The sequence below is a fragment of the Delphinus delphis genome, chromosome 1, assembly GCF_949987515.2.
Source record: "Delphinus delphis chromosome 1, mDelDel1.2, whole genome shotgun sequence".
NCBI lineage: Eukaryota > Metazoa > Chordata > Mammalia > Artiodactyla > Delphinidae > Delphinus > Delphinus delphis.
The window spans coordinates 140,528,528-140,551,317 of NC_082683.1; the positions used below are offsets into that span (position 1 = coordinate 140,528,528).

General features: G+C 37.3%; 1 protein-coding gene across 1 annotated transcript in view; it reads left to right on the forward strand.

Moving 5' to 3' along the window:
* The window catches only part of HMCN1 (hemicentin 1), a 519,438-nt gene that overhangs the window by 249,245 nt on the left and 247,403 nt on the right, over nt 1-22,790 (forward strand). Inside the window, exons 16-25 of the mRNA XM_060035358.1 lie at nt 2,495-2,689; nt 5,335-5,430; nt 6,601-6,728; nt 8,079-8,223; nt 11,903-12,015; nt 13,956-14,115; nt 14,744-14,912; nt 17,923-18,050; nt 19,883-20,155; nt 21,133-21,228. Of these exons, the coding sequence (XP_059891341.1) occupies nt 2,495-2,689; nt 5,335-5,430; nt 6,601-6,728; nt 8,079-8,223; nt 11,903-12,015; nt 13,956-14,115; nt 14,744-14,912; nt 17,923-18,050; nt 19,883-20,155; nt 21,133-21,228 (1,503 nt within the window). The remainder of the gene's footprint in view (nt 1-2,494; nt 2,690-5,334; nt 5,431-6,600; nt 6,729-8,078; nt 8,224-11,902; nt 12,016-13,955; nt 14,116-14,743; nt 14,913-17,922; nt 18,051-19,882; nt 20,156-21,132; nt 21,229-22,790) is intronic.

Consider the following 22,790-nt stretch of genomic DNA (forward strand, 5'->3'; position numbering starts at 1 on the left):
CCACACACCATCTTGACTCTGCCCCCTATCCTTTTTAAATCTAGTTGTTCTTGGCTTTCTTACATCTGAACATTCTCATTTTGTCTCCATTTTCACTGATGGCCACGTTCTTTATGTCAGTAAGCTTGGTTTCCTCCCCAATACTTGAACAATCCCAGACTTCTGCATATCTTTTTGCTCTTCTGGAATTTATTTTCTGTCTAATCTCCATATTCAGCTGTTCACACTCTGAGCCTAACATATCCTGGGATTTTTATACCTCTCTGTTTCAGACAAGCAGCTGGCTCTGGAATAAATGACTAGTATCACTCCAGAGAAAAGTAACTAGGCCTTACACACGTAAGATAAGCACAGAGTCAGCTGCTTTCTAAACTATTTTTTAAATATGTTTATTTTACCTATTATTTTTATTAGTCAAATTCCCATATATATGTAAGAGAAATCTAAACACAGGTACATAACTTCTTTTTAAAAACATATTGCTCAACTGTAGTATTTAACTTAATTTTATGTAGTTTCAAAAAACAAACAATTACACTTCTGAAATTGCCATGTTTCTTCAAAACTGCAAGTTCAAATGTACTGGATCAATGTTATCATCATATACACTTAATGCACACACACACGCGCAAGGTTATTGTTGAAGTGTTTTAATATTGATTCAATCATTCACAAATATCTAGCAGCCATGTATAATACACAAAGTACCATGTTAGTTGCTGTAAAAGGTAAAAATGTGGTTACAAATATAAATTCTCTGGGGGAAGTCAAACATATAGTCTAGTAAGAGGCTGAATCTAGCCATTGCCGTGAGAGTGGTGTAGAGTGAGTTCTGTGAAAGCTCAGAGAGGGAAGAAATCATATCCATTTAGGATGGTAAGAGATGGCATTGAGGAAGGGCCTTTTGAACTGCCTTCAAGAATTGTCAGTATCTCAGTAGCCAGAGATCAACAGCAGACATCCCATTTGAAAGGGGTGGTGGTAACACAGTTGCTGATTTCGGAAAGGTCCATCCTTGACTGGAGACGAGTACGTTCTGATTGTCCAGAGAATAAGATTTGTATGGAGAAATAATCGAAAATGTGGCTGTAAAGTTAAAGGAGGTCGTTTGGCCCAGGCTAATAAAGCACTAATGCTACTTGGGAGACAGCTGTACATCCAAGTCCCAGAATTCCTGTTGAGAAGGAGAGAAGTGATCTCTACACCCATTCTTACTAGCCTGAAAACCAGCTTGAGTATGGGCAGTTATAAGAACCCATGGAAAAGGGGAGGCTGATAAAATGATAAAGAATTGTGACTTTGGAGTCGGATCAACCTGGTTTTCAATCCTAGTTCCACTGTTCAACTCCATGTGACACTTAGCAAATAAACTATCTCTGTCTCAGTTTTATAAAATTGGGGTAATAACAGTACCTACCTCATAGGGATATTTTGAAGATCAAATGAGGTAATTAAGGAAGAGGACTTCACAGAGTCTCTGGCTCTATAAGTGATAGTTGTTGTAGTTCCTAACCATTGTTTAATCTTGACATTATCAAGGAGACATCCCTAGGGTACTTCCTCTTAGAGTCCTACAAGAGCAGGTTTCATCTATTACCTCTAATAGTAGCTTATGTATTTCTCCTTGCCTGATACCTCAAACATTATTACTCATAAGTTCCGTGGGACATACTGAGAGCCTCATCTATTTGGGCCTTCTGACAGCATCCTCCCTATATTGCATTCCTCTGTTTTCCAGGGTATGCCTGTTACCTCTGATTTTTTCCCCCTGACTTCTGTGGTTACCTAAATTATGTAGATAAGTGTAGACGTCTTACTTATAATTTTATAATTTCTGAATCATTTCTTAGCTCTAACATTAAGCACTCCGTATTCTCCATTTATCAAATGCTATTCTGTTACTTTAATTTGAATTATTGATTCTCAAGCTTCAATTTCTTTAACTCAAAAATGCAAAAAAAAAAAAGTGAAAGATATTGAGAAGCAAGAATGGGATATACACCAAGAATATAATTTAAGATTAAATACTGTTACCTTGTTATATGGTGATCTATTGAAGAATGAACTCTGATATAATTAGTTTATTTAAAAATTCAGCCTAAAGAAGTAAGTTTTGGAAAGTGTCAAAAATATTTCATTGCAAGGCAGACTTATTTGTAAGAAAATTTTAAGTTTTGAGGAGTATGGCATAAACTAAAATTGAAAACAAATTCCAAAAATGAAAGATTCCCTTTAGTTAAGGAAATCTTGATTTAAATTCCCACCCTTTCCATCTTATCACTTTAAGGAAATAGTTGAACTTCTTTGTTGCTCTATTCATTTATTTAAAAAATCTATTTCAGTAGCAGACAGGAATACTTAAAGCATATATTTATAATATTATATGAACCATGATTTGATTTGAATTCAATCTGTTGATAGTTTAATAATTTATATTTAAGGCACATGTATACTATACCAATGACCACTCTTTTTCATTTTAAATATCTTCTAGCACCTCCAGTTTTTATACAAGAACCTGCTGATGTGTCTATGGAAATTGGCTCAAATGTGACATTACCTTGCTATGTCCAGGGTTATCCAGAACCAAAGATTAAATGGCGAAGATTAGACAACATGCCCATCTACTCAAGACCTTTTTCAGTGAGTTCCATCAGCCAACTAAGAACAGGAGCTCTCTTTATTTCAAGTAGGTTAAAGGAAATATATTTTATACAAATATATACATATAAATTATACATTTTTATACATAGGTGTTGCTATGTTTAAAATAGTGAATTAATCGTGCCAACATATTTTGTTTGTTGCATTTCATTTTAAAATAATACTGAACTCATATCTAGGAATTGTCATAAATGAATAACATTTATTCAATTTTATGTCATTACTATATCATATAGATTTATGAAGCAATATGACTTTCTTCATATCTCATTGTTTCTTACTGCAAATAGAGTCTCCTGGGCCTGTAGGTGGATAAGTAATCACATTTTATTGACTCTTGTACCACCTGTTGTATAGAAAGGTAAAATATTACTAGTAGTTAGTTAATGTTAATTTTGGGCCAAGAATACATAACCACATAGGGACACTATACACTATCAAAAATTTTTGATTAAAAGCTATATCTATCTGGAGCAAAACATTTTTTAAAAAGTCAAATATGCCACATCCCAAACTTTTACCTGTAAGCTATTAAGCATTCAGATATTTGTAAACCCTTAGTACTTTTTCAAATATTGTTAAGAATAGTTGGATACTGGCACCAGAGGAGTAAAAACATTTAGATGATTAATTGATTTTTTTTTAATAAAATTGCATTTTTAGGGTATTTTGTAGAAAGCCCCCAATAAGTGATTTTCATGTTTATTAACAATATTAAATGTGCATTAGCCACTTAAACTTTCAGTACAAATTAAACTGTCTAATTACAAGTGCTTACAGCTCTGTGCTAGGTGAAGACAGAAGTCAAATATGGGGTTCCTCACTCAGGCATTTTACAATCTACTGTCTGAGTGGATGGTCACAAAAGTACCTACCAGAATTACTCATTAGATTGGGTCAGATTGTGCAGGAACTGAAATGTGCAGGTGAAGAAATGTAGTTGGTGAGGTAGAAAATAGACCCCCAAGCTTCATAGGCACGAAAAGGCATGTGAAAGTACTGTTTCAGAACAGCTCCCCTGCAGGATATGAGGAGACAGGAGCGGGAGGGAAGAATGGGGAGGATCATGTAGGTAGGGTGATGGTGGTGATGAGAAACAACCCAGAGGGAAACAAATGAGACCTGAAAACAAATCAGTTAGCAGAAATGAAAGAAAAGTAAGAATAAAGGAGGGCAGTGTATTCACCGATGGTTGCCCAGTTGTTCAAACTAAATCATCTAAAAGGAAACTAGTGATGAGAAACTTAGCTCTCACTGGTATTTTGTATTTCTACAGAAATTAGCCCGAGTTGATAATATGGAGACTATCTTGGTTAGAAACAATGTATAACTTATTAACTAGGTGATTTGCTGAGCTTTCCTTGGCAAATGCATGTTTGCTAATTTTGAGAGTGAACACTGTGCTTACCAGATGCAGTTCTGCAGTTATATGCATGTGGTTAACAGAGTAGAAACTTGGTCACTGCTCTTTATTTGGGATAGTATGGAACTGTTCATAATGGAAAGCTGTGTTTTTCTCTGCCAATGTCTTATCAATAGATTAAACTGTGCCTATTTTAGTTAAGATAGTTGCAAAGGTGACGATCAATCCCCTATTTAAAAATCTTCTCTTGACTCCCCAGTTGCTCATAAGGTAAAACTTTGCTGTTTTATAAGGCACCAGACTACCTCTTCATCTTCAGGCTCCTGACTGTGCCCACACGGCCTGTAACCCAGCGATCCTCATCCTAGTCCCCTAACACACTCTTTAATTTTAAATATTTTATAAATATCCTTTTTATTATTCTGAAAATTCTATGTATTTGATCAACGTACATAATAAAAATTATTTTAACATGCAAAATATAGTACAAAGGAAAACAAAGGAAAGTAATTTTTATTAAAATAATATGTATTTAAATAGATAATACTCTGGCAATGCTCATACAATATGTATACATGTTATGTATATCACCATGAATTTGAGAGCTACAATGTAGACTGATACAGAAATATGGGATTGATGACTCAAAAACTCCAGGCTGGTGAAGTGATTTTCTGAAATGGCGGGCAATTCTTGCAAGAGTTCTTTCTTTCTTCCACTTATACAGAATTAGGTTGTAGGTTCAAATAATTATAAACAAAGTCATCACATCCATGAATTTCCAGTGGGGCCTTCAAAAGTCTTGGTGAACCTGGGATATTGTTCCTTTCGTGAATCCCCCCCATGCATTGTCTCCCTAGTTTTTGCCAGTAGACTCCCCTGATCATTGGACCAATGAAAGCAGTCTCCCCTGCAAACCTCCAAACGCCCCCAGGGTGGTACTGCAGCTTTCCATTCTCTGAACAGACCACGATTTTTCAAGTCATGCTCTTGCCTTTGCAGCCCATTAGGTTTGGACTGCCCTTCCTCTGTTCTACCTACTGTTTCAGGTACAGCTTAGGTATTACCTCCTATGTGAATCCTTCCCGAACTCCTCCTTGTGCCATCAGTCACTTCTGTCTCTGTGCCCCCATAGCTCCTTGTCTGAAGCTCAAATTAGAGCAGTCATCACACTGTGGTACGATTGTTGCTTTCAAGGTATGTCTCCTCCCCTAGAATGGGAACTACCAGATCACAAGCACGGTGCCTGGCACATAGTTAATGCTCCACAGATGATGTTGAATGAGTAAATAATCTCTTCTTTTTAGACTTATGGGCAAGTGATAAAGGAACATATATTTGTGAAGCTGAAAACCAATTTGGAAAGATCCAGTCCCAGGCAACAGTAACAGTGACAGGACTTGGTAAGATCAATTAAGTACTTAGACACCACACTTTTTGAAAACATCAGACTCCTCTTAGTACGTCATCTCTTGCCTGTACCATTAAAAACAAACCAAAAAAAACCCAGGTAAACATCTGATTACTACATTAGCCTTCCTTCTCCCCACCCTATTTCATATTTCATGATGTTAGAACTGGAAATAGAGATCATCCTCTTCAAGCTCCTTATCTTTCATTTGAAGAAATGAAGGTCAATTGAATAAATTCATTTAAGTCTTAAGTATGAGTACACACACACACACACAACACACACACATGTTGTGGTGGTGTGCTTTTCTAGTTCTTTTCTTTACACTTATTATTTTAGTCCACATGGAATTATTTCTGTGTATGATATGAAGTTAAGAATATAATATCCGTTATTTCCAAGTAGTAAGACACTTGTTTTAATATTTTTATTGCATGTTCTCTTCCCACTGAGTAAAATACCCATTTGGTCACGTGCTAAATTTATAATCTTATGTCTATTCCTTGGAATTCTATTTATGCACTAGTCCTACATTGTTTAAATTATTACACCATTTATTGTGATTTTTAAATCTCATTAATACACTTCTATAAAATTTTCTTTATGTATCTCCCTTAATTCATCTACGTATATTTAAATTTCCCAAGAAGACTCTCTTAGAGATTTTGCTTTGATTTATGTAGAATTACTTCCCTGATTTCCATCTAAGAGTCCACCTCATTTTATTTGCCTGAGCTGTTATGACAGCCTCCTCACTAATCTTATCCCTTCGACTTTTCCCTTGTCCGGTAAGTTCTCAGATTGATATTTCCTGAAAATGGTTCTGATGATTCCACTCTTCTATTTATCCATGCTTTCAGTCACTCTCCATTTGAATACATTGCAAATTTCTTGGCTTGACTTTTCTGCCCTTTCATGCCATAGACTTACTCTTTTTTACTTTCTCTACTTCTTTGCTATTACCTGTCCTCTTGCCATTCCCTCTGCTTAGAAGGGTCCTTTATCTCTATCTTCCAATTCATACCCGTGTACATTTAAAAATCTTATTCTTGAAAACTCCATTTCTAATAGCATAATTAGTAGTCATCTTTGCCTATAAAAGAGCTTGCCTTCCTTTGGATGAAATAACATTGACAGTGCCTGTGTTCTCTCTCTGATTTAGTTGCTCCACTCATCGGAATCAGCCCTTCAGTGACCAGTGTAATTGAAGGACAGCAGCTGACTTTGCCTTGTGTTCTATTGGCTGGAAATCCCATTCCAGAACGTCGGTGGATTAAGAACTCAGCCATGGTAAGAACATTTTAAATCCATGCAGTCATATTCCTCTTGCGTAATATGAATTCATATTCATATATTGCCTCTTGTGTAAGAGGCAATGTATTCCAAACATTGAAATTTTAATGTAATAAATATACAAACATATATTTTTTAAGTGTACCAAAACTTTTCTTCAGTATTAACATGTTTATGCAGTTCATATTATTTTGAAATTAATATGATGGAGAAATAGTCAATGGTGTAATTTTTATAATTTTGTAACTAGTAAACTCTCTTCAGAATATGTAATAACTGAAGCAAGTATGAAGTTTTTTTCCATAGGATTTAAATATTTTATATCCTTCTTTGCAGGACATAATAAAATGTTAATATTCTCATAACATTCTTTCATTTTATATATTAATCTTTATTGTTATCGTCAAACATTCTTTTATTGTGAACTATTTTAAAATGTGGATCTACTTTGTGTCGTTTTTCAATGCATAACTTTTGATTATGAAGGAATGCGAAAAATTTTCACAGTTGTAAGGAATTATTCTGTAAACATGCTATCTATAGCAATAAATTTTCACCTCGTCCAGAGCATTTTTCCTTCCATTTTCCAGAGTATTTAGACTTACTCCCTTATTGAAGTACCAAATAAAGTGAATTGATTCCATAGGATAAGATGTAAAATTGTTTGTATTTGCATAAAAACCTGAGAAAAATGAGTGCACCTCACTCAATAATAAATGCCCTTATAACATAGGATGATACTGTTTCAGCACTAAAGTACCCTATGATTGAACAAAATGCATAAATGTTCCAGAGTTAGAGGTGATGATTCTTAACGGAAACCGTTGTCAGCCTTCTCTCATGCAGTTCCTATATCATACATTGCCCTCTAATATTATTTGTATCTGTCACTGAAAAGGGTGCATGTTGAGATTAAGTCACATTCTCTCAGCTTGAATGATGCCTGTTTGCCAGAATGAAAATGTCAGATGGCTTGGAAGTGGTAGTAAAGCCTTCTTGAAAAAGAACAAATTAAGCCAAAAGTAAAAGTGAAATTTGGGTCCTTCGTGATAACAAAAATTACAGAAACAGGGAATTAGTGTTGTTTCTATTTCTTTCCCTTTCCAATATGTGCATAATTCTGACAGATGTTAGTGGGTAGGATTTTTGGTGGTATATCACAGTGACATACAATTGATGCTACTCTTGGTAACATTTTATTCTCATCATTTTTCACTTAAGGGTGTTAAAATATTTTGTTATTTTATAACACATTTAATAACCCAGTTGGAGAAGAAAGCAGATCTGGTTTGGGCTTACACAATATTGCCTGTTTAATTAAAAATGACTTTTTTTTTTTCCTTCAAGTTGGTCCAAAATCCTTACATCACTGTACGCAGTGACGGGAGTCTCCATGTTGAAAGAGCTCGGCTGCAGGACGGGGGCGAGTATACTTGTGTGGCCAGTAATGTTGCTGGAACCATTAGCAAAACTACCACTGTGGACGTGCATGGTAAGAGGCGCACCCATCATAATTCTTTCCAAACCATGTTCAAAGCTGGGTTCATATCTTTAAATCAAATAACTCTGTTCTTCTAGTTTTAAGAAGCAGATATCTTTCCTAATTGTTATTCTTAACAAAAAGCCTTATTTCTTGAACAATATTTACATTGTTAAGCCTGTTTCCAGATTTCCCTTTTCTGTATATACAAAAGGACATTATTGGGAGTCACTTGCTGAGTCTCTCCAGGGGCTTTTGTAAGTGGTTTCTTAATTGATAAAAGTGAACTCAGCTCTCAAAGAGTTATGTTTAAAAGTACATTTTAATTTCAGGAAAGCTGAACTTACTGTGCCATCCAAATTGCCTCTTCTTCTCGGATTGTGCCACAAGCATTTTCTTACTAATGACCCCTTTGTGTGTTTGCTAGAAATGACCTAAACTTTTCTAAAGGCCACTTCATGTGCTCCAAACAATCTTTTTGCGTGTTAAATAACTTAAAGGTCACAAATAAAAAAATCCAGAAACCATCTTTTTTCCATTCGTGAGTAACCGTTACCAACTTTTTACATCTCAATAAATAACAGCTTCATAGCTTAAGAAATTGTCGTAACTTCTTTTGTGTATCTCCTTTAAAGACTTTGCTTTTTAAAGTGTCGTATTAAAAACTAGCTCTGTGTACAGGGATAAAAGTAGAATAGAACATTTATTTTTAGTAGTTGATTCAGTCTTTTTTAGGGCCTGGATTGGAGAATCCAGTAATTTCCAAGTTTTGCTTGTTCTGTTGAAATTTTCAGTGGATACAGGACATCTTTTTAATGTGTGCTTCTCATTGTAAATAGCGTCTTCTACCTCTTTCAGTCCTATACCAATCTTGTACCAATCTCCACCAACATTATGTGAGATGTTCTTGAAGAAATACCAAAGTAACATTAAATGAGTTGAGTAAATACATAATGTCAAATTGGGTATAGCTGTGTTTAACCATTTTTTAAAGAAGATCAGTCCATACATTTTGCGGAGGGTGCTTATGGACCAGTTTGAGAGTCTACGGTAGAAATGCATTCATGTCATCTCCCTTTGGCATCTAGCAACTGCCTAGAATATTGTGTTGAGAAGAATTCTGATATCAATTTTCACTTGGGTGAAAGAGTGACATGATTAGTTGTGATGTCTGCCAGATCCAAGGAGTATGGAGAAGGCAGACGAACCAATGATGTGGTTTATCAAGATGCAAAAAATTTTACCAGTTAAAAGTTTAAAAGGTCATTTCACAACATCGTTTCATCCATCTTAGGCCAAAATGAGTAACTGATTTAGTTAATAAGATTAAGAAAAATTAACCCAGCATTTGACATGAACTAAACCAAACAGCTATTTAGAGGACAGATTTGCCTTTGAGTTGGATGTGATCCAGTATCACAAATTCTGTATACCTCTGTATTTATGTTAATTTCATCACTCTGCCTCTCCACTTTTAAGAGTATTTATTATATCCTGAGATAAACCATAATGGAAAAGAATATTTAAAAAAGAATGTATATATATATATATATATATGTATATGTATAACTGAGTCACTTTGCTGTACAGTAGAAATTAACACCACATTGTAAATCAAAGGCTCTCAAAGAATTCTTAGAAGAATTGAATTAACGAATGCCCATATAAATATGTGCAAATTAAAATGACAAACTATTTAATTGTCATGTTGATTTACATAGATTGACAATCTGGAAAGAAAAACTCTTCCATACTCAAATGTCATCAGATTTGAAAACCGTTGCCTAAATTTGCCACTTGCCTTTATAGCTGTCGAACTGAATATGTATTTAAGAAAATGGCTTATTCCATGTTGCCATAAAATGACAGCAAAGTTGAAAGTTGACTATTCCATGATGATTCTGGAAATTAAATTTCTCACTTTAGAGAGTAGCCTGACATTCTTGTCTATGGCTGGGAATTTACTGCCAATTCTTTAAGAAGATATGATCTAAAGAATAATCCCAGCCTTAGGAAAATACAAGGATGTAGCAAAGCTCATCTAAGCCTTTCAAAAGGAAGCTTTTGCACTGAGGTCTCTGGTTTCTCTTGTTCTGGCAAACTTCTACTCCGGGGTAGCTGGGATAATTCTAGAGAAATTTGACTTAAAAACAAGAGCCACAGTGAGTGCTTGAGCTCTAGGGAACAGCTCCAGTCTCATCTTTCTGGGGGAAGGAAAGGAAATTCCTGGTATATATTGGGCTTTCATTACGTTCCTTGCGCTATGTTAGGTACTTTCACGTATGGGAGCTTTTTTTTTTAAAAAGATTTATTATTTATTTATTTATTTATTTAATTTATTTTTTTTGGCTGCGTCGGGTCTTAGTTGCGGCATGCGGGATCCTCGTTGAGGCATGCGGGATCTTTTGTTGCAGCGCACAGGCTCTTCGTTGTGTAGCGCGGGCTTCTCTCCAGCTGTGATGTGCAGGTTTTCTCTTCTCTAGTTGTGGTGCGTGGGTTCCAGAATGCATGGGCTCTGTAGTTCGTGGCACACAGGCTTCTCTCTAGTTGAGGCACCCGGGCTCAGTAGTTGTGGCACGTGGGCTTAGTTGCCCTGTGGCATGTGGGATCTTAGTTCCCTGATCAGGGATGGAACCCGTGTCCCCTGCATTGGAAGGCAGATTCTTTAACATTGGACCACCAGGGAAGTCCCTGGGAGCTTCTTTAATCGAATTCTTTATTTTGAGAACATTGAGTATTGATAATTTTTTGTATGCACGTTGGTTATGATGAACAGATATATACAGAATAGAATGATGAAGTCTTCCCTTTCCTTTTGCTTCCAATCATATAATGTCAATTCTTTAGTTGCTTTCTAAAGTCAAAAGATATGCATTCTTAGTGAAAAATATTGACTGGGCTTCCTTGGTGGCACAGTGGTTGAGAGTCCGCCTGCCGATTCAGGGGACGCGTGTTCGTGCCCCGGTCCGGGAAGATCCCACATGCCGCAGAGCGGCTGGGCCCGTGAGCCACGGCCGCTGAGCCTGCGCGTCTGAAGCCTGTGTTCCGCAACGGGAGAGGCCACAACAGTGAGAGGCCCACGTACCGCAAAATATATATATATATATATATATATATATATATATATATATATATAGACTTAAAATCTTGTATTTTAGACTTTTAAATGTAAACTCCTGAGGCCTTTCAAGCTTTACTTTTGAATTCCTTTTACGAAAATAGATTCTATTTTCGAGGTTAAATTTAGTAGCTTGCTAAGTGATTCTTGTGTATAGACAGGTATTTAATCTGTAGTGGTTAAACAGTCCATTTCTCTGGAGGTGAGGTTAAGTCAGCTCACTGCAGCTTAATGGGGTAATGGAGAATGGTGTAAGATATGTTAAGTGTGTAACTCTGTAGTTCTAGCTTGAATTTCCTGAAAATACGATTTCCTTCAGTTCTCTCTTATTTTTGTTAGGAAAATCAACTTAATTTACTACTTGATTTTAAGTGTTTATTAAATTCTTCAGATTGCAACTATTTTATTTACTTTATCACACTCCCTTACAAATTGCCATACGTTTCTAACAGAAAAGGTTGTCTTTGCTAGTTTTTAGAAATATTCGTATATCCTGAAAATGTTCAACTTTAGACTCGTGAGGCTAAATGGAAGGACGGGTGCTCAGATTCTGCATATTGCTTCCTTTTCCAGTTCTGCCAACCATTCAGCATGGACAGCAGGTACTCAGTACCATTGAAGGCATTCCAGTAACTTTACCATGCAAGGCAAGTGGAATTCCCAAACCATCTATCATCTGGTCCAAGGTAAATGACGTATCTAGTGATGTTTGTTAATATGTGTTGCTACAACAGTATTTGAATATTTTCATACATGGAACTTGTCACTGTACCATAGAACCTTACAGAAAGGAAAACCCATAGTCATACGTCTTAGAAGGGACCTTAAAATGTCCTTAGTTCATTCAACTACTTGATGCTTAAATAGTATTAACACCACAGTGAACACTAATGCAGCACATTCTTTGCGCCGGGGACTTTTCTAAGCACTTCACATGTTGTAGCAGATCCTTTTTTACTCCTTGCCACATCCCCTAAACGCTTTTGACTTAAGCTCAGCTCTGGTGGACTGCTCCATGCTCTCTGCCAGGGTCACTCTTCATGCATGTACCTCTCTAGTGTGGGGACTCAGGGCTTTCTCCAAAACCCCACAATGCCACTTAGCCTGCTGAGTGGTCAGGGAGTACAAGAACATTAAATCCTGGGAGAGGGAGGTGTCCCATATAAATGTCCCCCTTCTCATCTATCAGAAAAATCCTTCTGGGGTGCATCTACATAGTTTCTCAGAGGGCCCCGAGCACACTGAGCTTATAAGCCCAGCCACGGAGGAAACCAGGGCAGTGAAACCCTTTATTAGCTTTCCTTCCTTCTTGCCTCACTTTCCAACTGTCCTCTTCAAGCCCCTGGGAATCACTTTCCAAGTAAACTTCCTGACTCCAAATCTTTATCTTGGACTCTGCTCTTCTGGAAGCCAAAATAAGACACATAGATGAACTCATTTATCCCCCTCAATATCCCTGTCGTGAAGTTCTCTGGCTTTTCCTCATGTTCTTGCAGTGAGGAAAGAAGGACTTCCTTCTTCCATTTCCTGAGGAAGTCCTTTCCATCTTTCAACAGCCATGAAGGTGGCATATTTTCTGTAGATTAAATCTGGTAGAGAGAAAGTAATATAAAATGGTGGCATAATAATGAAATATGGCGTTTGTATATTTAGGGTCACAACCAAAGTATTTTGTCATAACATCTAATTTTATACTTCTAAAAATCTCTGAAATATAGAGAAGTTGGTTTTGACATCCGTAAATTAAATTGAAAGATTAAGATTTCTGCATCCTGGGCACAAAAATATGGTGGTGAAGCTGATCCCCCAAACTGCACAGTCTCTGGTACTGAGTAGAAGCTTAATGCGTTTTAGGGAAATGTAAAAATGAAATCTTCTTTACAGGATGGCCTTTGAGCTGGGATCATGCACAGAAGTTAAGAGTTTAGGCCCCCAAGCCTGCCTGCCTGGGTTCGAGTTCCAGTTCTACCACTGACTGACTGTTTGGCCCTGGGCAAGTTACTCTGCCAAGCCCCCAGATTTAATGCTGTCATCTGTAAAACAGGGGTTGTAGTAGTTCCTACTCATAAGATTGTTGTGAGCATTAACATAATTAATTCATGTGAAGTGCTCAAAACGGTACCTGGCTTAGCATAAACACTCATCCCATCTGCTGCTACCTCATGCTCTCCACTTTTTTTTTTTTTTTTTTTTTTTATGGCGGTACACGGGCCTCTCACTGTTGTGGCCTCTCCCGTTGCGGAGCACAGGCTCCGGACGCGCAGGCTCAGCGGCCATGGCTCACGGGCCCAGCCGCTCCGCGGCATGTGGCATCTTCCCGGAGCGGGGCACGAACCCGTGTCCCCTGCATCGGCAGGCGGACTCTCAACCACTGCGCCACCAGAGAAACCCCATCCCCTCCACTTTTAAGTAGCTTTGGAATGAAGGGGATCTAGTTTGGTATGAAGAAATGTCACCTTTGCATTGTTTGTTTAATTTTTCTTACAAAGAGCTTTCTTCAAATTAGCATTCTTTCAATCTAGTATTTTCCCCTTTAGAGATTTTTTTCTTCCTCTCTTTTCTTCCAGACATTAAGTCACTCCTTTATTATCTTAAAAAACACTTTTTGCTCTGTGTTGTTTTGCAGAAGGGCGAGCGGATTTCCACCAGCAGTGCTAAGTTTTCCGCAGGGGCTGACGGAAGTCTATATGTGGTGTCCCCTGGAGGTGAGGAGAGCGGGGAGTACGTCTGCACCGCCACCAATGCAGCCGGATACGCCAAAAGGAAAGTGCAGCTGACTGTCTATGGTGAGAGCCCTCGGGGAGGAATGTTTTTCTTTGACGCTGTCTGTCTGCCAAAACTCACATTTCTCTCCCAAATAATGTTACTAGAGGGCTGTACCCCTAAAGTGAACTGCTTTTCCAAGTTTATAGTTTTGTACAAAAAATGCATTTTTCCTGCCAACCAACATCTCCTCTACTTAGATTCTGATTTAAAGGGAGAGGAATTGTATAGCCTTTCGGAAAAATTTTATGGTGTTTTCCCAAGGAGTACGCTTATGTCACCCAACCCTCTTTAGAAACACCACTTAGTTAAAACTTAGTTAAAACAAAGCCAAACCTCAGCTATATCTTGGTTAGTGCTCTGCCTTGAGGGGTTGCTTTTACAGATGCTAGATTCCAGAAGGGCATTTCAGCCGACCTCTGCATTGTGTTCTGAAAGAAGGAGCTAAAAAGGAAAACTTTCTAGTCCTTTTCCTTTAAGCTCTCACGATGTGTGTTAATGGAAAGCTTTAGACATGTCCTGAGACTTTGGAACAAACAGCATCTTTTTGCAAATTACTGAAGAATATTAGTAGTCCCCATTTTAGTGTGAATTAAAGTGTGCTTTGTTTTCAATGTACTGTTTCCCTTTCAAAACTTGTGTTTATTTTAGTAAGGCCCAGAGTGTTCGGAGATCAACGAGGACTGTCCCAGGATAAGCCTGTTGAGATCTCAGTCCTTGCAGGGGTAGAGGTGACACTTCCATGTGAAGTGAAGAGCTTACCCCCACCCATAATTACCTGGGCCAAAGAAACCCAGCTCATCTCGCCATTCTCTCCAAGGTAGGGGACCTGGGATGAATCGAAACATGTGAAACATAATCTCTTGGGACAGGTGACTGTACTTGTTCAGGTTTTCAAATGTCTCAAAAAAAAAAAAAACTTTTAAATTTGAGATAATTTACACGTACATTCGAGCCTACAGAAAATATATATACCTTCTAAGTCATTCTTTAATAGCAGAAATGCTAACACCCAGCTTTGACATAATTTCCCACTGGTGCATTCTACAAGGTAGTTATGAAAATGGAGTGGATTTGTATGTAGATCCTGGTTAGCACAAAGGGCATAGTATAAAATTCCAGTAATCCCAGATGAGCAATAAAACACAATACATTCTCTAGTATCTAGGATTTGACTTTCATTAGATGACTGTGTAAAAATCTTCTTGATTGAACTTAAACCCTTATACAAATAAAGGCCCACTGAAACAATATATTTGATAGGCTAAGTGACATGGAAAGCAGAATGCCAGAGCCCTTAAGAGCGCAACCTTTGTTGCCATGCTGATGTGAGTTTTAATTTACCTCCACCACTTAAAGCTTACCTGAAACTTAGGCAGTTTTTTTCAGTGGACCTCTTTGAACCTCAGATTTCTTGTTTATAAAATGGGTATAATACCTGAAAGGATGATATAAGATAATGTACATTCCATATCCCGTCTCTGGTTCTCAAAGAATGGTAGCAGTTACTGTTTTAACTCAACATCATGCCAGAAGTTACTGGCGGAATAAGAATTACAGTCTCTAGCTATTGTCTGTTAGACTTGTTGATGTATGGTTATGAAGCTATAAATTCATGCCACAGTAGTTTCCCTACCACTGGTGAGAAAAAAAGTAAACAATTAAGAACTACTTTACTATTTGTTTGAAAAAATATTTGCCTCGAATAGTTTTGAATAGAAGAAATACCACATTTCAGATAAAGTTGAAGTTTCATTGTTCCCCTCCTCAGTCATAATCTCTTTTCTCCCTTCCCAGGGGCACAAACACTGACACAGACTTGGTGTATATCCTATGCATACATCCTTAAATAGTATAGAATATTGTTTTCTCTGTTTTTAATTTTGTTTTGTGTACTTGTTTTCAATTTACCATTGTAACATGTTCTATATTATTATTCTACTGCTTGCTTTATTGAGTCAACATTTAGCCATTTTATACATATATTCAGTTTATTCATTTTAACTACCATATACATATTCTACATTTTATTTATACATTTCCCTGTGTATGGACATTCATGTTCTTGTTTGTTTTGTCTTTCTACATTTTCTTCTTTTCTTTTTCTTGGTTTTAGAAATGGCTTTTCAGAGAATATCTTTTTTTTTTTTTTGCGGTACGCGGGCCCCTCCCCGCTGTGGCCTCTCCCGTTGCGGAGCACAGGCTCCGGACGCGCAGGCTCAGCGGCCATGGCTCACAGGCCCAGCCGCTCAGCGGCATGTGGGATCCTCCCGGACCAGGGCACGAACCCGTGTCTCCTGCATCGGCAGGCGGACTCTCAACCACTGTGCCACCAGGGAAACCCATCAGGGAATATCTTTTTATCTCTCTTTGTATGCATATGCATGTTTCTTTGCGACTTGTACCTAGAACCCCAATTTCTAGTTAGAATGAATTACTATTTTCACCTTTATAGACTGTGCTTAACTGCCTTCTGAAGGGGCAATCCTGATTTACCTTCCATCAACAGAATATAAGTGTACCTTTTGCCACATTATAATCACTGCATGGTGTTGACTGACTTAAAATTTTTTGCCATTCGTCTGGATGTGAAATGGTGTCTTGCAACTGTCTTACTTTTCACGTGACTGAACTCTAGTGAGCCTGGAATGTTTTCCTTGTTTGTTGGCCATTTGTGTTATCTGTGAATTGCCTCTTTAAACCTGCTGCAATGTACTGGTGACTTGTTTCTCTTTTTCTTATTGAATGTAGAAATTTGTTTTTTGTTCTCAATAACAATCCTTTGTTTGTTGTACGTGTTGAAAATATCTTCTCTCAGTCTACTCCTAGCCTTTCAGGTTTATGTATGGTGTCTGGTTGTACAGAATTTAAAAATTTCTATGTAGCTCAAGGTGTTAATCTATTATTTTTTTAGATTTCTGCTTTAGGAAGATCATAAACAGAACTCCAATGTTTTATTGCAATTTTTAAGTTTGTTTTCACATTTTGGATTTTAATACATCTGAATTTTTATTTTGTGTGTGGTATTAGGTAGTGCTCTAATTTTATTTGTTTATTTTTCCCATGTGGAGAGCCACTTGCCCAGCACCATTTTGGAATAGTCAATCCTTTCCTGACTTTTTGTAACACCATCTCTGATATTGCATGTTGAGTTCTCACACATGCTTAAGTCTTTTTTTTGAAGGGGGGGGTTCCATCTTTAACTGTTTATCTATTTGTCTGTCTCTGGGCCCATAGCACACTTTATTTGTCTTAGCTTACGAGAAATCTTGATAGTAAGTAGGTCTATTTGACCTCCTCCCTGTTAAAGCTATTTTAGTACAATTAACATAATAACATTTTTATATGTAGATCTGGTTTACCTAACTATATAAGAGGAATATATTCAGTATATATCTGAGAATGGCATATATACCTTTTTTTGCCTTTATTTTAGGATACTAAACTTTTAAATGAAGCATTGTAGAAAAAAGCAATAATGTGTTCAGAGTATATTTAAAGTTTATTAAACGATACATTTGCTTTGTAAAGTTGCAACTTAGCAAAGCAGAGAGATGTACAATTATTTGACGATGTCAGGCCCTTACATTAGATTTAAATGTAAAAGAAAACTGATTTGGTATTTGTAAGAACATCATACAGAATACACAAGACAATTTTGATAATTATGAAAATTCCTGACTTTTAAGGTGTATAGAAATGACATTATAGATGGGAGAATGGTTTGAAAAAGAGCTTGCAGAGTAGTAATTTCACATTGAATTGTAGCTGCATAGGGGATATTTAAATCCTCATACTTTATGGTCTACTCTCTGGTTTCTTTCTTTTAGACACACGTTCCTTCCTTCTGGTTCAATGAAGATCACTGAGACCCGCGTTTCAGATAGTGGGATGTATCTTTGCGTTGCCACAAATATTGCTGGGAACGTGACTCAGTCTGTTAAATTAAATGTCCATGGTGAGTTTTGAAATGAAGGCATATGCTATGGCATATACTGGCCACAGGGAGACCTATTGTCCCAGTTTCTTTGATAATTAACCTCAAATTGTATAGAGAGTAATTATAGAAAAATTTTCTAAAATCTGAGACTTGTGATTTTCTTTCAATTACTCTGAAATCTTTATCTTCCCTCTGTAAACAACTCTCCCCTTTTTCCTCAGATGCACAGTATTAAAATTTTGGATATCTGTTTTACTAGATGTCTACAGTCACTTATGACTATTGTTGATACACCATAAAAAGAGAAAATGTGTTTAGACCGGTGGCTTTTTGTTGAAGTGAATGTGAATGCCCAAGGAAGAACTTAATAGCATATAAATGGTCATTTTCAATGTTTATAGAGCTCAGCCACTGAAAACATTCTGCTCCTGGGATTCTTTAACTACTTTAAAACTCTCTAGGTAGTCTGCTTTCTTCTCTCAATTTGCCGTAGTCTATCTATTGATAATTACTCATTCATTCAACACATGCTTAGTGAGCGCGTACTGTAAGCCACACATTCAAATGTCAGAAGAAATTTTCTCAAATAGTTTTGACCTGATTTCACTCTCAGATCAGTCACTGCAGTAGCGTCCTCTTGACTGTGGGATATGAAATCCAATGAGAGTTCTGTCATTTACTAGCATTAGGCATATTACCTTCCCTCTTCTATATTTAATTTTCTCTTTCATAAAATGATGATAATAATACAGGCATATCTTGGAGATATTACTGTTTTAGTTCCAGACCATCTCAGGAAGGCAAATATGGCAATAAAGTCAGTCACACAAATTTTTTGGTTTCCCAGTGCCTATAAAAGTTATGCTTACACTGTACTGTAGTCCATTAAGTGTGCAATAGCATTCTGTCTTTTAAAATAATGTACATACCTTAATTTAAAAATACTTTATAGCTAAAAAATGCTAACCGTCATTTGACAATGCAGGGTTGCCGTAAAACTTCAATTTGTAAAAATTGCAATATCTGTGAAATGCAATGAACCAAAGCACAATAAAATAAAATAAAGTATGCCTGTACTATCAAACTTAAAAGTTTGTTGTAAGGGAAAACCTTTAGAATATACTGGTTAAACATTAAGTTTTAACAAAAGGACAGAGGAATGGGGTTTGTTAGGGAAGTAAAGTACATAAATTCTAATCATATTCTTATGAGTCAACTTGATTCTATAGTTCATAATGCTTGTATGTGGAACGCAGTACTACTTACCAGTGTTTTGATAAATTATCTCATTTAAATTTCTGAAGGAATGTAGATAAAGGGAAATAATAGAGGCTTTATCTTGATTTTCTTCTCTGAAATTAACAAAAGCTTTTATTAGAAATATTTCATACTGTCTGGCTAAACCTTCCACAAAGAGAACAAAAACTAAGAATACATGGAGAGAAATGCTTTTTGTTTTGCTCACTTAGATGCTAGAAATTAACTGGATTGCCATTTAAGAGGGCTTTAAACCTTAAGTTATTTACATATTATAAGAAATCTGACATCATTAAATGCTTACTTTTCCTCGAGTTTGGAATGAGGAGTTTTATATTCATTATTTCCCATAACCCTTGCAGTGTATTGGTATTGAAGAGGTTATTTTGCCTAGATTATCAAGGAAACAGGCCTCAGGAAATTCACTGAATTGCCCTAGATCACACAGCTAGTTAAGTGGCCTGAGCCTGGATCCAAATGCTGAGATTATTCCACTTTCTTATGCTGCCTCTTGGTAAGGAGCTCTCATTTAAAGTGAGAAAAGGAGGAATTTTTTAAAACTTGGATTATTAATACTCAGTTGCTGTTTCCAGTGCCTCCAAAGATACAGCGTGGCCCTACAGTTATGAAGGTCCAAGTTGGTCAAAGAGTGGACATTCCATGCAGTGCTCAAGGGACACCTCTTCCTGTAATCACCTGGTTTACAGGTGGAAGCGCCATTTTGGTTGATGGACTGCAGCATATTAGTCATCCAGATGGAACATTCAGCATCGACCAAGCTGTGCTCTCCGATGCTGGCATATATACATGTGTCGCTACTAACATAGCAGGCAGTGATGAGACGGAGATAACGCTACATGTCCAAGGTGATTTTTGGCCTAGGAAAATATTTGTACAGTGAGCGAAAAACCCTGGAGTCTATACAGAATATATAGTCTTGGATGGTCTTGGATCACTTTCAGAAGATTTCTATATAACTTTTATGACTCTCTAGTTAACTTTGAAAGGAGAATGATTCCAGAAAGAAACGAAACTATACATTACAAAACTGTTTACCTTTGAAAATGGAGTTGCCCTGGATGATGTAGACAGTGGAAATAATCCTAGATAAGTGCCCCACCCGCTATTTTTGGTTTGGAAGAAATTGTGGGCAGAGTGGGTTGGAGTAGGATTTACCTCACAGTGGTAATTTGCACTCCATATTAATCCCTAGAAATCGAGGTCCACTGTTCCCTGTAATGATGTAGGCCTTATTTTGAGGGTTTAAATATTAATCCTTGGGGACTTCCCTGGCGGTCCAGTGGTTAGGGCTCCAAGCTTCCACTGCAAGGGGGCATGGGTTCGATCTCTGGTCAAGGAACTAAGAACCTACAGGCCACGTGTCACGGCCAGAAAAAAAAAAAAAAAGATGAATCTTTACTCCTTCAAGCAACAGGTGTTTATCAAGTTCCTGACAGGCGTCTGTCATGATCTGGGCAGTGAGGAGGAAATAGTGACAAAGGTAAAACACCTGCTCTCGTGAGCGGTTCTGTAAGTAGGCAGAAAGCAAGCAAGTACAGATCGTGAGACGTGCTGTGTAGAAAATTAAAATAGGGTGATGCTCCCAGCAGTTGGCTACTTCAGATTGAATTGTCGTGTAGGACTTCTCTGAGGAGATAATGTTTATAGTGAAATCTTGTTGACTGGCGGGAACCAGCCATGTCCAATCAGGAGGAAAAGCACTCCTCTCAGAGAGGATACCATTGCCAAGGTAGGAATAGAGAAGCAGGTGTCATACTTAGCCTCAGAAGAGTTCGATATTGCCCAAGGAAAGCCTGTGATAATGCATTTCTTTTTCTAACAGAACCACCTACGCTGGAAGATCTAGAGCCTCCGTATAACACTCCATTCCAAGAAAGAGTGGCCAGTCAACGCATTGCATTTCCATGTCCTGCAAAAGGTGTGGAATACTCGGACACATGGGCATTGGCATAATGTTGTATTCTTCCAGAATTCCATATTGAACCCCAAACATCATAAAATTCTACTTGTCAGTCCTCGTTATAACATTTGGGCATAATGGAAACTAATCCCTCTTTCAAATAACAACTAGGTTGAATAGGTATTTTTCCCTCCCAGGTGTTTTATTTCCTTCACTGGAAATACCTTCTGTTTTTTCAAACTTGCCTTATCTAGCATGTTTTCCAGGTCGTTCATGCTTTTCCTGTTACTTCTTGTAGTTCATTGTATTTTTGACAAGAATTCTCTTTAAAATGTGACAGATAGGGCTATTCAAACTTTGCATATTTATCTCAGTCAGGGGTATAAATTAGGGCAATCCCCTTGTTTGTTCTAGATACTTCTTTTCTAAAAACCTCTTTCTAGATTTATCCTCTACTGGTAATTCTGGAGCCGGGTTGTAACTTGGCTCTCTGATGCTTGTCCAGACTCCTTCTCTCCCTGAATTTCTGGGTTTTCTATCCCACCATGTTTCCTGGCAGGAGATTGTTATTCTCTCTCCTCTAGAGGATGTGAAAAAGGCACTGTCACTATCACCTTACTCTGGATGCCCAATAGATGGTTAAGAACATCCTTTCTTTCGCATATGCGTTCATCTGCAATGACTCAAATGAGTCTGTAGCAGTTCTGGCAAAGACCAAGCAGTATTCTTTTTGTGACCTCCTGGAGGGCTCCATGCCACTGGTAGCATTAGTGCTCCCACATGTAACTCTTAACTCTCCTGTCCCTGGAGACAGTGGCAGTTGAAGGTCCTTAAGGCTGTCTCTGTTACTGTAGCAAGATTTTGCCTCTCTTAACAGCATTAAAAGAAAGATAACTTTAACAAGATTTTCAGATATCTAAAGAATTGTCAGTAACTATTCCTGGAGCCAGTGGGGAGGGAGGCAAGGCCTGGAGAAGGATCCTTGAGAAAGGTTTACGTTCAGCTGAGTTCTGTGGGTGCTTACTACTGATGGAGCCCTGCCAGTGGCACTATTGCTCAGTACTCTCCGCTGAATCCCTGACTCCCAAGCTGGCTTGGACTTCCCTTTTCCATTTTGAAATACCACCTCTTCCTAGTACTCTATTCTCACCGGGGATAGAATTCTTGAGTTCATTTAAAATAGCTAGATGCCTTTTCATTTTATTTGCCATGAATTTCATCTTGACCATGGTTGTTCTACCATTTAGAAATAAAATAGAACACAGTTTCTTTCTTTTGCTTGTTCATTTACTTTTTCATTTATTAACTTAACAAATATTAATTGAGACGTTTGAGAACCACATAAAAGAATGAGTAAGATGTAAGGAAATGATTATAACCCCCTTTTTTCCTTGACAACATGAACAACTGCAGTCCATCAGTTTTCTCTTCTCTTCCTCATCAGTCAGCATCTTACTATGAGGATGATGAAATAGGCGAATATTTTTGTTTTGTTTTTTCCCATAAGTATAGTCATTTTATTAGTTCATAGTCAATCACAGTCATTTTTATAATTCCTTAACTCAATTTGAGTTTAACCT